A 15,284-nucleotide genomic window follows, 5' to 3' on the forward strand; every position below is an offset into this window, starting at 1 on the left:
GTAAACTTCTGTGAAGACGCCATCGTCCTGAGACTGTTCATTGTTACCCAAACAACAAGCCCTGCGTAACAAAGGACATCAAAGCCATCCGGAACCAGAAGAAGAGGACCTTTAGAGATGGAAATAGGAAAGAGCTGAGAATACAGAGGCAGTTGAGCGTCAGGATCAGAGAGGCTAAGGAGCTGTGCAGGACGAAGCTGTCGAGGCTTCAGCTGAACAACACCAGAGAGGTCTGGTCACAGGTTTCAGGTCAGCTGGCAACGTGGACAGGGCCAACCAACTCAACCTGTTTTTCAACAGATTTGACACTGTGGCCCCTGCCCCCATCAACATCACTGCAGGCTGCCCACTCCCCCCCCCCCCCCCCCCCCCGTCAGTCACCTCTACAGTGAACATCACAGCTGACTACGTGAGGCCTGTGCCACCCAGCTCTGTGGAGTACTCCATGTCTTCTGCATGAGCCTGAGTCTGCAGAGGCTCTCTGTGCTGTGGAAGACGTCCTGCCTCGTTCCTGTGGCACCAAGGACTACAGACTGATGGTGCTGAGGCCCTGGAGAGACTCATCTTGGAGCAGCTCCGGCCCCTGGTCAAACAACACTTGGATCCTCTACAGTGCAACTTGGGAGTTGAGGATGCCATGATCTTCCTGCTCAACCATGTCTTTACCCCCCCCATCCATCAATAACTACATCCATGTGCAATATTATTCTATATTCAAATGTTGGTAAACTGATTTCTTTATCACTTTTGTAGATATAGGAACAAATGTACATTTGTTTACTTTGTGTTTCGTGTGTTTTACTTTTCTCATAAACTGTTATTACATAAATATTTATTTGCTTCAAAAACAGACAGGTTGAATGCCATTAGAAACAGTTTTTCTTTCTGTATTTGTATGAATGTATAAATTGGCTGGCTGAGGAAATTTGTATGACATTCATTTGGGCATTTCTCTGCCCCATTAACACCTTCACAATCCTGCAGCTCATGCAGATTATTACCAGGACAAAAGCAAAGACAGAAATCCAAAGCCCATGCAAGTAAAAAGGCTGTACAAATAAATACAATCGGCAGAAACATGAATAAAAAAAATAAGAATACTTGCAAACAGCTCCATTAAGGTAAATTTCTAATCTAATAAAAAAAATCTAATCTAACCACTAATACGTTTTTTTTTTCCATTCATTTTCTTTCTTTGCTAAAAACTGATTTGAAATATCAGTGCCCTCCAGTTTTGTAGTGCAAAGCAACAGGGAGCATCATTTACAAATTATACAGAAATATTCATTTCTAAATTTATGATGATGCATACAGATCTATTGGAACAACTATCACAATTTATGAATTTAATAATAAAGACTAAAATCTCTATAGATCAAAAGTAATTATGCAGTAAGATAAAAAGCAACCAAAACCAAAAGTAGCTTTGATTAAAAAAAATATATTCAACTTTTTTACTAACAGGAATTTTTGATTAAAAAAGAGAAACCTACAATGACATTTTAAACTCATAATTTCAGTATATAAATGTTACAGTTATAATGAATTCTATTAAATCTGAGCAAGTTCACAACTTCAATGTAAATTACAATGACATCGATGCTGATTTAACACGCTGAGGTCCTGAGATGAACTTCATATTTTCAGGGTGTGTGACAGTTTATTGTTTTAATGTCACCCACACCAGCTCTGTTGTGAAATGTGTAACTGTACAAACAACCACAGTCGTGTCCTTTGAGTTTGAGATAAATAAGGAGAACGTGTAGTTGGTGAAGTTAGAGTGCTTGAAGTTCTCTTTTGCCCTGAAAGAAAAGTTTCATTTGAAAATAAAATGGAAACATAAGGTGTACTCCTATACAAACTAATTCATAGCAAGATATCTACCTCAGAAATTCTGAGTCTCCCCTGAAGTTCATTATACAGAAAGATTTAGGGCTCATCGGCTTCACTTTTCAGAGCCACAATCTTCATCCACTTTTATAGTCTGTGGGTCACATGTGAGTTCGATGTATTGAGCTTCCCCGGAGAAGTGGAGAGCAGCTGAGGTTATTCCGGCTTGAAAACAGAATCCATAGTCATAACTATCCAGAGAGTAATACTTGTCATCCAGAGGGCCGTGGTGCTACACGCCGCAGTTCTCCTTTATCCAGTTGCGATATTTGGTGACGCGGGTGTAGATGCCAGGTTTGTTCCTCAGTCCGCAGCCGTCGCCCCAGCTCACAACGCCAGCCAGGAAGGCCTGCCCACTGGCACTGGTGATGGACAAAGGACCACCGGAGTCACCCTGAGGAGGTCAGAGAGGAGTTCAAATAAAGGACACTGATTGGCTTCAGGCACACAAAGACATGTTGTTTTGGTTTATGTATCGTTCATCCAGACACCTTCATCGTGTCACATTTTCTAAGCATTTAAATTATTTTCCTCTCATCAATCTGCACTCAGAAAAATACGCTGACACAGTAACATTTTTTTTGCAGACATCACCTGGCATGCATCCACGCCTCCTTGGAGGATACCGGCGCACAGCATCCCGTCTGTGATGTCCTCACTCATCAGACCGTTACACACCGTGCTGTTGATGATCCGAACCTCCGCCTTCTGCAGGACGGTCGCGGCCATACCTGATGAAGAAGCATTCTGTTTCAGTAGGTCTCAACATCAAAGTCAGTCACCTCTGATCGACCGACAGCTTTTTGAGCAGTCCAATAAAGTATTCAGTCCAAGGTCTGAGACCTTTGATACTTCCTCTGTTTTAATGGAGAACCTAGACCTGACACGGAAGTGTATTCTGTCAGGAACCTACCTTTAGACTATATGGACCTTTAAACCGCCAAACTAATCATTTGTTAAAAGTATTCCATGAGTTTTGGTCAATCAAACAGGGTGGGCGTGGCGGTTTCTTCTTCTTGATAAATGAATATTGATGCAGCCAACCAAGCAAAGAAAGAACCACACAACTTTGATTGACATCAGCTCACCTCCCTCTCTGGTGGCGCCCCAGCCGGTGATCCACGCCTCTTGGCCTGCTGGGACGTCATAGGTGGGGGAGGGCAGGCAGATGGGCCAGATGTACTGGTTGAGGGTGATTTCGCCATCCAGCTCCATCAGGGCAATGTCATTGTTGAAGGTATAATCGTTATAGTCTGGGTGGGCAATGATCCGCTTAATGTTCTTCCTCACCGTCCACTCATTAGTCTGACTCTGGATGTGCAGACCCAACAAGGCCTCCCATTGGTCCGCTTGTGAGTACCTGCATAAACAGAGGTCAGAGGTCAGAGCGCTGGAAGGAATCCAGGAATATGTACCAGACTGTGTTTGGCTCCTACTTGTTGTCTTTGGTGTCTTGGACGCAGTGAGCAGCGGTCACCAGCCAGCTGGAACTCAACACCGACGCTCCACACACGTGACCTGTGCCTTTAATGTGGAGGCTGACCTGCCAGGGCCACTCGCCCTTTCTCGACTCCTGACCGCCCACGATACGAGAGCTCCGGTACGGCCTCGCCCCGCACTCTGCAGATACACACCAACAAGTTATTGCACACACAGATCCTACACACGGACTTGGAACGACAATGGTTTGAGGACACGGGACGTACTGCAGTCGGCCTCATCGGAGCCGTCATCACAGTCCTCCTCGCCGTCACACTCCGGGTTCAGTTTACTGATGCAGTGTCCGTTCTTGCAGTGGAAGGTGAATTCTGAACACTGATTCAGCACCAGAGCTGAGTGACAGGAGACACAACGGTATCAGAACTGGCACTGAACATGGATCCAACTGAGTGAACAGCAACAGACTCACAACTCACACCAACGGTTTTTGGTGGCGGAAGCTCTGAAATTTTATGTCCTCTGAACGTCACTGTATATTTATTTAAACAGTGAGCCCTTTTCTTGATGTATCAGTGTGAGAAACCATTTTTTCTCTTACATTTTTCACATTTAGACTCATCAGATCCATCACCACATTCGTCCTTTCCGTTACACTCCAACTTTCCAGAGATACAGCGTCCGTTTCTGCAGGAAAACTTTCCTGGTTCACACTTTGCTACGATGGAAGAGAGACATCAAAGGAGTTTTAGAGTTTACATACAGCTGTCTGTGTGCAGGTTTTCGCTGCACACAGACTATCATTCATAGTTGGACCTACTGCAGTTTTCTTCATCCGTGTTGTCTCCACAGTCGTCCAACCCATTGCATCGCCAGAATTTTGGTTTACAGCGTCCATTTCTACATTTCATCTGAGATGCATTGCACGCTGGGCAGAAACACAAAGAAGAAAACATGTAGTTTGACTTCCTTCCTCTGTCTGTGTTTCTCAGCCTTCATCATCTTGTGTCATTCTTTAAAAGTATCGGCCCACGTCTGTTGGGTCGGATATATGACCTTCACATTATGATCACAGAAAAATAACTGGGAATAAGAGTTAAATGAAATAAGATTATTTTGTTCCACAGATGTTTTCCGCTGTAAGTTTAGACTCACTGCAGTTGTCTTCGTCGCTGCTGTCGCCACAGTCGTTCCAGCCATCGCACTGCAGAGTCTTGTTGATGCAGAGGTTGTTGGTGCACTGGAACCGTCCTGGACAAGCTGATGGACCACAGGAAACAATCACACAATGAACACAAAACGCTGTGCAGGAAGCGAATCAATCCAAAGAATCAAGACACATCAGTAGCTGAAGTGGAAAGTTTCGGGGTTTCTTTTTTTTTTTCCTTACGGTTGGTTGGGATGAAGGCTTCATACTCAGCGCTGAAACCCTGGTCGACGTAGGACAAGTCGGATTTAAAATTGATTGTCATCTTGTTGCTTTGTCTGATGATCACTGTGCTTTTTAAATTCCTGCCGCACAATCTGCAACAAAAACAGACAGGGAGGTTACACATTCAGCTAATGCCGGCAGCTGCTGTTATTGACAAGTGGCCAGACCTCAAGTCTACACTCATGAAAGCAAGAATGTAAAATCTGATCTTTACTTCTGGGAACATTGTTTTTCACAAGAAGACAAGTCACAAGTCCCAAATTCATTCACAGATTCAGAGACTAAACTTCCTGCCGCTCCTAAAATAACGTCTTTCTTCAGGTTAGTTGAGTTTGGACTTTTGACGAGACCTTAATTTTGTTGGTCTTGATGATCTGAACTTTGAACTTTTAAGCCAAGCTAATTCTGCACCAACAATTAATTGACGTCATGTCCAGATCATACAGAAGCCCACAAATCAATCACTTCTTCCCCGTCTGGTCTTCAACTGTCTTAACATATCACAATTTCAGAGAAATGGTATCCAAGTTACAGTCTCAAATATTAGCCACCAGGCCATTTTCTACTTCGATGGACAAGATTGACCGTAGAAAAAAAAGAGAAGCATTCAGAGAAGGTACCGAAACAAAAGGGTGAGGAAAAACAGAACCACTAACCTTTCATTGTTGACCTCAACATAATCATTGGGACAGTCAGCACTTTCATTTCCAATGAAAAACCTGTTGAACTGAACCTTCACAAAGTTTTCCTGCGGGACCTTAAAAAGAGAAAACAGGGAACATGAGTGTGCATTAGCAAGGACTGCAGCCTGGTGACAGTCGTTCTCCTCAGGACCATAACATGGATGTACCTCGATGTTCCAGACACACGAGGTCTTTGGTGGGTAGTTGGAGGGGAAGAAAGGCGTGGACAGGGTGCCCTTGTTCTCTGTCAGCGTTCCTCCACACTCTGCAGACAGGCACATTCAGAGGTCAGGGGTCAAAGGATAGGACCAGTTTACCATCACATAAGGCAGATAAATGTGGCACCTTGTTCAGTCAGAGGGATCTGGGCGTAGTTGACTCTGAAGCCGGGGAACTCCTTCTCCTCGCTGGTGACCAGAGTCAACAACATGACGTTTCCTGAGGACAGGAAGGTGAGGGACTTATGAGGATACCCACACTGTCTGAGGAGACAACACACAAACACAGTTAGTCCCCACGTCCACCTGGAAGGAACTGACACTGAAGTTTCTTAAAGTGCTGCTGAGACAAGAAGTTACTATTCAATTAAAATCTTGATTTCTCTGAGATCCAGAGATAAGGAAGTGTATTCTGTCAGGAACCAACCACAGCAGCTGCTTTGCTCACCTGAATAAGGGTAAATTTAAACTTGTCTCACTCTGTCAGAGCTCGGTGCTCAATTGGAACTAGGGAGTCATAGATTTTGATGAAGTCCTGCTGGCAGTCGTCCTCCAGGATCAGAGTGTGGAAGTCCAGCTGGACTCGGTGGCGGGGGTCAGCCCGAAGCCTCCACTGCAGGTAGACATTCGGTGGGTACGTAGAGTCTGGAAACCCGGGAGAGTCAAAGGTTCCCGCTTTGTTGACGTGGATGGTGAAGGACTTCACTGAAAAAAATAAAAGTCTGGCTATAAAAGATGAATCCTTCGAAAACCAACTTTCTGAATCTGACGCAGAGCTTTTCTCAGAAAACGCAGCATGCTGATAGATGGGCAGTATCGATGTAGACCCCGTGGCGTCTACCTTTAGACTGTATGGCTCTTTAAGAAAAGCTTCAATTAAGAGTTCTTACCTAATAAAGAGGCTCTGGTCATGCGTGGATCGATAGCTGTGGAGATAAAGGGAAAGGAAATTCAGCACTTTCATACTTTAACAGTATCTGAGGATGACGTGCTGTCGGAGTGTCCAAACCTCGTGAGATGACGCTGTTGACATTCAGGGGATCTTCGGGTCTCAGCAAAAGTCGCCCCCGGCCCTGATGACCTCCTGACGGCGGCTCCAGAGACTCCATGGCTTTGTCCAGCGAAGGCTGCTGAAGGGTGGGGACGTCGAAGTCTGACTCGTAATAGGCCATGATGCTGTCGCTGCCGTCTTCACCCTCACTACGAAATGAGAAACAAAACCCGATCAGTCTGTCAGATCCGCCTCTGTGGCTTCAGAAGGGGGTTGGCCTTGCTTAGCATAAAGGCTGGCCATAGAACATAGACCTGATTTATAATCAAAGACTGCACGGACGTCTACGTTTAGACGGTACGTGACCTTTAACATCTATCTTTAGGCCATATTGGACCTGGACCAGTTTCGTGTGTCACATGACTCTACCTGAAAGCCTGGACTGTGGAGCCTTTAAAGTACTTCGACAGCACAGAGTTTTTGGAGTAGATCAGGTTCAGCTGAAAGAGACAAACATCATCATTAGTCTCATTTCAAATCCAGAACAAAGATTACAGTGTGTGGAGAACTCCCATGATGCTTTGGGGCTGTGTGAATCTCACCTGCTGCCTGACTAGAGAGGCCAGGTTAGTGAACTCGGGACTGTTGGGGTCCTCGTGTGCCGACAGGAAGCGCTGGTGACTGATCCCCATCGAGCCGATGTAAACTCTCCGCACCTTGACGTTACTACGTACTGAGTGGACGAGCAAGAGAGAGGGGAAGTCAGTTGTGAACTCCCTGATCACACAAACATCACGTACCCTCAGAGAAGAAGCTGCTCGTAACTGAAGAACCTGTTTGAGGAGTATCAGCTGATCTGACATCACTTGTCTGTCCAAAGGTAAATAAACAGACAAAACGAACAAACAAAAAAACGGCCAACCATGTAGAGCCAAACCAACTGGACCCACGTAACTTCCTGTTTCCTGTAAAACTTTACGTTATATAAGTGAAGCTACGATACGACAACAATGGCTGTGCGAATGAAAGTTGTTGAAAGGACTCACAGTGAAAGTGCCACACCAGCAGTCCGGTCAGCAGAGCCAGAGAGCCCGCCGCAAGAACCAGACCGAGTCCGATCCACATCTTCTTCCTGCGGCCCGGTTTCTTCTCCAGGTGTTTGGAGTCAGAGGCTGGCAGGAACTGGAGCACGGTGTCCCAGTCAGGGTCCTGCTGACAGACAGACACACAGCGGGGGGAGGAGTTCGGGTTCACCTCTGACCTTTGTGTGTTTATAAACCTGGACTCTGGGTCTGTGAAGTGAATCCACAGCTGACGAGGAAACTCAAGTCTATCAGGGACAACTGCACTGGTTATAAAATCTGTAATCCGTTGGAGTCTATGGGAAAATGTCCCTCCTCCTCCTCAGTAAACGTTTTCCTGATGAGTTCATGGTCTCAGTCTCTAGTTTACAGTCTTCAACACAACATAATGCTCCATTTAGAGGGAAAGGGGAGGGGTTAGGGGCGGGGCTTTGGTGTGACTGACAGAGCGAGCTTCAGAGTGAGCGGAGCGGCACGAACAATCGCACAGCTGTGAGTCAAAAACATGAATGTTATTTTCTGATCGTTTCAGCTCAATTAGGCCACACCCACAGAGGAGAGAAAGCCCCGTCACTGGCTGAAGATGACATGGCCACCGCACACAAAGGCCGACGCCCAGAAACTGATGGACACTCACAGATACAAACTGTTTGTGTACAGTTTCTTTTCATTGCCTTCAACTAAATAAAATAAAACAATGTGGAAAAGCATGTTGATGTTTGAGTTATCTAACCAGTTTGTCTGCAACAGGAGTGTTTCAGGTCACACACACAGTGAGAATGGAAAGGGTGTTTCTGAAAAGGAATGCTGCCTCACTTCTGTAACTCGACATGTCAGCATGTTGCGTCCTGCTCAGTCCTGATTCAGTGTTTGACACCCTGATACTTTCTGAGAGGTCCAAACTGTCACAGTCTCTAAAGAACCATCTGATGTGAAGTTTTTTTTTTTTTTTTTACCTCATCTGAGTCTATATGTGACTCAGTTCAGACTCTGTTCTCTCTGGAATCGGGGAGAGAAGCTCAGAATACAAGAAAAAACTAAAACCACACTGTGAATGTTTCCTTCTTTTCCTGATAAAAACTGTGTGAAGCAGAACGACCAAAGAAAAGTTCCTCTCATGTGTTTGGGTCCTTTCTGTCTTTATCTGATCAGGAGTTCTGCTCATTAATGATGAAAAATCAGCTCCAAATATCTGATTGTCTTTATTCTGTCAACACAATAAACTCAGAAACATACAGGACTGATCCAGAGACTCTCTGATTGGCTGTGACATCACTCACCTGAGCCAATAGGAGCGTCTGACGTAGAGACATGACTCTGGACGTCAGTATCAAAGATGGAGGATGAGAACGGACGGATAAACACACAGAAGGAGTCAGAGAGTCGAACTGATTATTGGCTGAGAAGAAACTGAATTAACTTAGATACACAACTTATTGATGATTATTGTCATCTGTTTCTTAACGAGTAAAGAGAAAATAAAAATGCTGTCAGTTAGGACACAAATAAAGTTGATCACATCGATCTAAATAATTAGGTTGGTGGGTTAAAATCAGATTTGCAGATGTTCCTTTTTATAAAGTGATAATAAAGTGTTTCCACGAATGAATGAACTGCCTGATGGTTTCCTGTTTGTTTACTTTGTGAAACAGCCAAACCTCCGTCTGTCTGTCTGTCTGGGACGTTTTCATAATAATAATAAAACCTTTTGGTTTCTTTTCTGGAAACCTTTAGACCCTGTGACGTCACAAGGTCCTGGACTCACCTGTGTCGGATGGAACTTCTCTCCCGAGTCCAGCAAATCCATGACCGGTCCCAGTTTTTGTGTTCCTTTAGTTCGTTAGTGGGTTTGTTAAAATCCGTCCTTTGTTGTCTGTTTTTTTTTTTTTACCGGGGAGCCGTGACTTCAGGTGACATGGCGACAGGTGAGCCGCTGCAGGTGTCTCCTCCCGACAGGCCGAAGAAAAGCTTTAGTTTGACTTCAGTGTTAGTTCTCTGTCAGTATCCGGGTCCGGGTCCGGGTTCAGGTTCAGGTTCGGGCTGAGGTCCGGGTCCAGGTCCGGGTTGGAGAGAGGAAATACGGTTCTGACGGAGAGCAGGAAACCGGAGACTCACTCTGCCGACCGGAGTCAGAGTGACGGAAGCTGATTGGTCGCTGCAGGTACACCGGAGACACCTGAGCCACCGGCCTCCCGTCATGCTTTGCGCGGAAGGCATCTGTGCCTGGTCCCAATGGACTCAGAGGAAAGAACCGGAACTCAGTGAAATATTTGATCTTCCAAACAAAGTGAGCTGAAATGAAATGTTTGTGGATTGTATCAATAATGGGAAATAAACAGTAAACTTAAATCGATACTGACACTTAAATTATGTTATTTACTTCATTTGTTTTTAAATATTGAAATTTAAAAGAATTCAAAACCAAAATGTGAAATATTTGAAGATAGAAATAGCTTTAATTTTATAATGCAATAGTTTATCACTCTTTTCCACATTGTTCTCGGCCTTTTGACTCCCTGTCCCCGACCACGTCTTCAGCCTCTGGGTCTCTGAATCCTGCTCCTGAGGATACTTTACCTCCTTCTGCCCTCCGCTGACTTCAAGGCAGCATCTGAACTCCTCCAGAGACTTTCTGCTCCTGCTTATCCTCCATCTGTCTGTTTATCTGCTGCTAAAAAAGGTCATCAGCAGCTTTCCTTTTCTCAAAACAGAGAAATGGAACAAGATGCGTGCCAACATAATTACATTTTTATTCATAAAGAAGAAATAAAAGGTAAAAGTTAACAACAAAGTTTATTCAGCAGTAATATTACTACTTTTTTATTTCTATAAAGAAATGTATTTTGAAATTTGGGAAACACCTACAAAAGCATTCTACAGCCAATATGCACATTACAGAAAAGAGCAATGAGGACAATCCATAACACACTTTTTATAAAATCACAAATGTTGAAATTTTTGGATCTTGTTAAATTCAAAACAGCGCAAATAATGTACAAAGCAAGGAATAATCTGTGACCAAATAATATACGGGCAATGTTTACAGAAAGGGAGGGAGGATATAACTTAAACAAAAGGTTTACTAACTGTCTTCCTTCAGACTCGGCCGGTTGGGCCAAGCACACTGGAAACCTAAAATTACTGAAAGTATCTGTAAATCTACTGGCATTTCATTGTTTTATTGGAAAACAGGGAAAAATCTGTAAAAAATACAGAACATTTCCCTGTAATTTTACTTTTTCTGCAGCTGTCCATCACTGATTGTGCTGAATTTGTTAGAAACAAAACAGAGACATGGAACGAGCTGTGTGGACTCTCCAGTGTGCTTTACAGTTTTATATGTCAGTAATGGTTAAGCATGGTACGTTATATTACATATAAAAGCATCATGTTGTTTACTTATGTGTTTGAAATAAAATGTAAAAATTCAATGTTAATAAGTTTATTCAGCAGCAATATTGCTCTTATTTCTATAAAGAAATTTTAAATGTACATTTTTCTGTTAGAATTAAACAAAGAAAAGGCTTATAATTATATCACTTTTAAAAATTTATAATGTCTTAAATGATTTGTTGTAATTATATAACCTTCTCTAAATACATGTCGGACATCAGTAAAGGTGTTTAAAACATGAAAAAGTTTACTAGATTGAAAGTTGTATGAAACAGTCTGTCATCAACCGAAGTATCAGACAGTTAAAACTTTGACCTCAAGGTGGCGCCAGATGACAATTCTGTCAACGGAGACTTCTGAGTCATTTTCCTCAGAACCGTAAATGTGAACCTCAGGATGGCACCAGAAGAAAAGTTAGAGGCTTCCTGAAGTCATTAGGGTTCAACCTGTGGGGACATTGAACGTCCATCAATGTGAATCACTAAGAAATCAGAAATCAATCAGAAGGAGATGAGTTTGAGGAACTAATAAAAGATTATCTTACCTTTCTTTTGTCAATGAGTGGATTATCTGCCTCAGTAGCTTGACCCACATCAACTACATCAGCTGTTTCATTAATTACCTCTTCAGTAACACCGACACATTTGGCCCATTTTTTATCTTTCAGATAGACGTCGAGTTTTTCATTCAGCATCTTGTCTGCAGCTTCTCTCAGTCTCTTCGTCACAGTTTCTTGTCCTTGTTCCAAAATGATCTTATCAAAGTGAACTTTTTTGTTGAAACGATCAGCAGCAGAGTACCATCTCCACGGTACTGATGAGATGAGGGTCGCCAGTAAGGTGATGGAGAGAAGAGAAGACAGACCGATGATCTGAAAGACGGAATCAAAGAGCTGAGAGTTACAATTTCAAATGATGCTGGTGTGTCACAAAATTGGACCCCCCTCGCCCAGACACCCAGTCAGGGTTGATCAGGTCTGACTTTATTTTGGGAATTATGGAGTCCCACAGGGCTCGGTACTTGGACCAGTCCTTTTCACTTTATATCTGCTTCCTTTAGGCAACATCATCAGAAAACACAGCATCAACTTTCACTGTTATGCAGACGACACTCAGCTGCACTTATCAGTGAAGCCAAGTGAAGTCAGTCCAAGAGTCAGACTGCAAACATGTCCAGAGATGAGGACTAGAGTTTGCGACTCGTACTCGTGTTTTAGGACTCGTGAACAATCATTAAGTTTCCTTTTTCTGCCGTATTAACATTGAGGAAGCTTTGAAATGTCTGACGAGCTTAATGTCACTTCCTCGTTCTTGTCACGGTAATAACTTTATTAGGCAACGGGTGCACGCCTCATGCACTCGTACCTCAGATGGTGGTAACTATGGCGACCGGCACACCACCTAACATTACACTTTGTGAATATGTTTGGTTACAATAACTTCAAAAAAGACTGCAGTCTGTCGGACCAAAATTAAGGACGCTGGATCAACTTCAGATTTTATCAGGCACCTGAAACTCACCCAGATCGGTAAGCGACGTTAAGTCACATTAGCGCATATGGACGGTTAGCAAACATGTTTTGGCTTACAGGTTTATTGTTGACCACGTAACGTTAACGTTACAGATTTATCAGGTTACCATTACACTGAATGATAGATGATAGACTTGAGGTGTGACCAAGTCTCACTCCAGAAAGACTTGGACTTGGAAAAAAAGATCTCTGGACATGTCTTGAAGACTTGAAGTCTGGATGATTCATTATTTTTTACTTCTAAATTCTGACAAAACTGAAGTTATTGTACTTGGCCCAAAGCACCTCAGAGAAACCCTATTTGATCATCTAATCCAGAGCTGTCAAACTCAAGTTCACAGTGGGCCAAAATTAAAAACTGGGACCAAGTCGCGGGCCAAACTCAATATTTATTAAATAATTGACTGCATCTGTGCATCTCTTCCCTTCTCTCCAGATATGTAATGTTGAACCTTTTCATATGGAAACAACTTTAGTTTTGCTTAAACATTGAAACCAAAGCTTAATATTATTAACACATGAGAAATTAAATTTGAAATAAAACACATATCAGTCGTATGTTTCTTATTATGTCTCTCTCCATTTGTAGCCTTTCAAGTTCCTATTTAATGTAAATGTTTAACTGGCCAAAAACAAAACAACCAAAAATAAGAATAATTTCCTTCAATGAAAATTCAACTATTAACAGTCAATGCATGGAGGAGAAAAAGTGCATCAAGACAACATTCATTCAAGCTCAGTTTGCTCTGATTTACTCTGATATTGGTTCGATAGCTGACATCTCACCTTAGATGTAAGTGCCTCGATGTGTGGGTCAGGCTCTGAGCTGAGGAAATCAGCTAACCCTAACCCACACAGAGAATGGGTGCTAATGATTGTCAACAGAAACGGAGGGGGCACCACAAAGCATTCTGGGATTTGTAGTATTAGCAGTGTATGCGCTATATACTGCCGGGCCAGCTCTAATACATATTTGGAATGATCTCGTGAGCCACATTTGGCCCGCGGGCCTGAGTTTGACACCCATGATCTAATCAGCCTGGATGGCATCACTTTGTCTTCCAGCTCCACTGTCAGAAACTTTGGAGTAACCTTTGACCAGGACATGTCCTTTGTCCCTCACTCCTGTATAATGAAACCACAACACAGTCCCACGAACAGCAGACTTACAGCAGATGGAAGAAGAAGATTTCTTACCCTTGACTCATTTTTCAGCTTGAGGATGAGAACTCTTTCATCATCGGTGAGTTGGCTTTGGCAGGCTAACTTTGACTGTTTATCACCGAAGCAGCAAGCGTACCAGTCTCCATCGATCAGTACGGAAACACACCACAGCAGACCGATCAGAACTGCCTTCATCACGTGACAACACACAACACAACACGTCCCTTTGTGACAGTTTGCCAGCTTCAGTCTGCAGATGACTGAAAAGACTTTGTCCAACAAGAGCGTTATGAGAAAAAAGATGCACGCCGGGGTGATCATGTACATCCAGCAGTCTGCGCCCTGATTCTCACAGGTGCACTCCAGGTCGTGTTTAAGAATGATGTGGTGGCAAAAAATCGAAATCATCACAACAAAAACACTGGCCTTTTGCCTCAATTGAGTAAGAAATCCATTTAACACACTTTTCATGCTTTCCATGTTTGATGGAAGGTTTACTGCCGGCTGCTGTTGGTATCAGAAAGCACACTGAAACAAAACAGGAAACAAAACTTCCTGTTACACCATCTGCTGGAATTTGGTTATATTGTTGTCTGAACATGATTTACAACTAAATTTTCACTGGTCATAGCTGGAACTGTTGAAAGAACAAACATATCCTCCCCTTTCATGAATGATATTGAAGCAAACTCTGTCTTTTTACAGTAAATGGAGTCGCCACCTGACAAACATGAAAACATTCAGCTTTGGCGTCACTTTTCAACTCAGGAGTCAAATTAAAAACAGTCTGTCATCAACCGAAGTATCAGACAGTTAAAACTTTGACCTCAAGGTGGCGCCAGATGACAATTCTGTCAACGGAGACTTCTGAGTCATTTTCCTCAGAACCGTAAATGTGAACCTCAGGATGGCACCAGAAGAAAAGTTAGAGGCTTCCTGAAGTCATAAGGGTTCAACCTGTGGGGACAGTGAACGTCCATCAATGTGAATCACTAAGAAATCAGAAATCAATCAGAAGGAGATGAATTTGAGGAACTAATAAAAGATTATCTTACCATTTCTGTGTCAAGGAGCAGAACTTAAACTTCATCCGCTGCATGATCTATAATCCCGATTAAGAAATGACAAAATATTTAAGGCTTTCCATGTTCGGTAGCTGTAACAGCACCCACAAACAGACTGGCTGAGTCTTCCCTGGACAACTTTCTGTAACATTAACGTAGTCGTGGAGGAAACAGAGCCAGAAGCAGGTAAACAGTCAGTCCAGGATGGTATACCAGCAGATGTGTCGTCAAAGGAGGGAAGCCAACTGGACAAAAACCTCAATCCAGAGCAGAATGAGAAGGCGGGAACAGTCTGGTAACTGCTGGGGTTTTTATTCTGGTTCAAAGAGTGACTGATGAGCAAAACTGGCAGCTGGCATTACAACAAATCCTGTCTTTGGACAGTGGAAGACTCCACAG

The 15,284-nt window shown here is 43.3% G+C and overlaps 2 protein-coding genes across 2 annotated transcripts; both read right to left on the reverse strand.

Annotated features, from left to right (window-relative positions):
• Positions 1–866: 866 nt before the first annotated feature.
• On the reverse strand, positions 867–9,878 carry LOC115045853 (suppressor of tumorigenicity 14 protein homolog). The gene is made up of 19 exons (XM_029505781.1): positions 9,499–9,878; positions 7,698–7,860; positions 7,254–7,384; positions 7,081–7,151; positions 6,670–6,860; positions 6,551–6,586; positions 6,140–6,365; positions 5,788–5,924; positions 5,610–5,707; positions 5,416–5,516; positions 4,718–4,851; positions 4,483–4,587; positions 4,148–4,255; positions 3,929–4,045; positions 3,597–3,722; positions 3,327–3,510; positions 2,979–3,250; positions 2,485–2,621; positions 867–2,284 (listed from the first exon to the last, which is right to left on the reverse strand). Exons 1-19 carry the CDS (start codon positions 9,538–9,540, stop codon positions 2,123–2,125), a joined length of 2,541 nt encoding a protein of 846 aa, XP_029361641.1. The 5' UTR covers positions 9,541–9,878; the 3' UTR covers positions 867–2,122.
• Positions 9,879–10,485: 607 nt separating this feature from the next.
• Positions 10,486–14,328, reverse strand: LOC115045866 (uncharacterized). Its single transcript, XM_029505802.1, has 3 exons — positions 13,855–14,328; positions 11,671–11,997; positions 10,486–11,572 (listed from the first exon to the last, which is right to left on the reverse strand). Exons 1-3 carry the CDS (start codon positions 14,299–14,301, stop codon positions 11,561–11,563), a joined length of 786 nt encoding a protein of 261 aa, XP_029361662.1. The 5' UTR covers positions 14,302–14,328; the 3' UTR covers positions 10,486–11,560.
• Positions 14,329–15,284: the final 956 nt, after the last annotated feature.

This window comes from Echeneis naucrates, chromosome 7 (genome assembly GCF_900963305.1).
Source record: "Echeneis naucrates chromosome 7, fEcheNa1.1, whole genome shotgun sequence".
In the NCBI taxonomy this organism is placed as follows: domain Eukaryota; kingdom Metazoa; phylum Chordata; class Actinopteri; order Carangiformes; family Echeneidae; genus Echeneis; species Echeneis naucrates.

Excerpts from the sequence above, each read along its gene's own strand:
- LOC115045853 (XM_029505781.1), bottom strand. The coding sequence starts at position 9,540 with ATGGATTTGCTGGACTCGGGAGAGAAGTTCCATCCGACACAG. Across the intron at positions 5,708-5,787 it reads GATCCCTCTGACTGAACAAG|AGTGTGGAGGAACGCTGACA; the intron begins GTGCCACATTTA and ends GCCTGTCTGCAG. Across the intron at positions 2,622-2,978 it reads GGGCGCCACCAGAGAGGGAG|GTATGGCCGCGACCGTCCTG; the intron begins GTGAGCTGATGT and ends CTTCTTCATCAG.
- LOC115045866 (XM_029505802.1), bottom strand. The coding sequence starts at position 14,301 with ATGGAAAGCATGAAAAGTGTGTTAAATGGATTTCTTACTCAATTGAGG. Across the intron at positions 11,998-13,854 it reads AGCTGAAAAATGAGTCAAGG|ATCATCGGTCTGTCTTCTCT; the intron begins GTAAGAAATCTT and ends TCCGTCTTTCAG.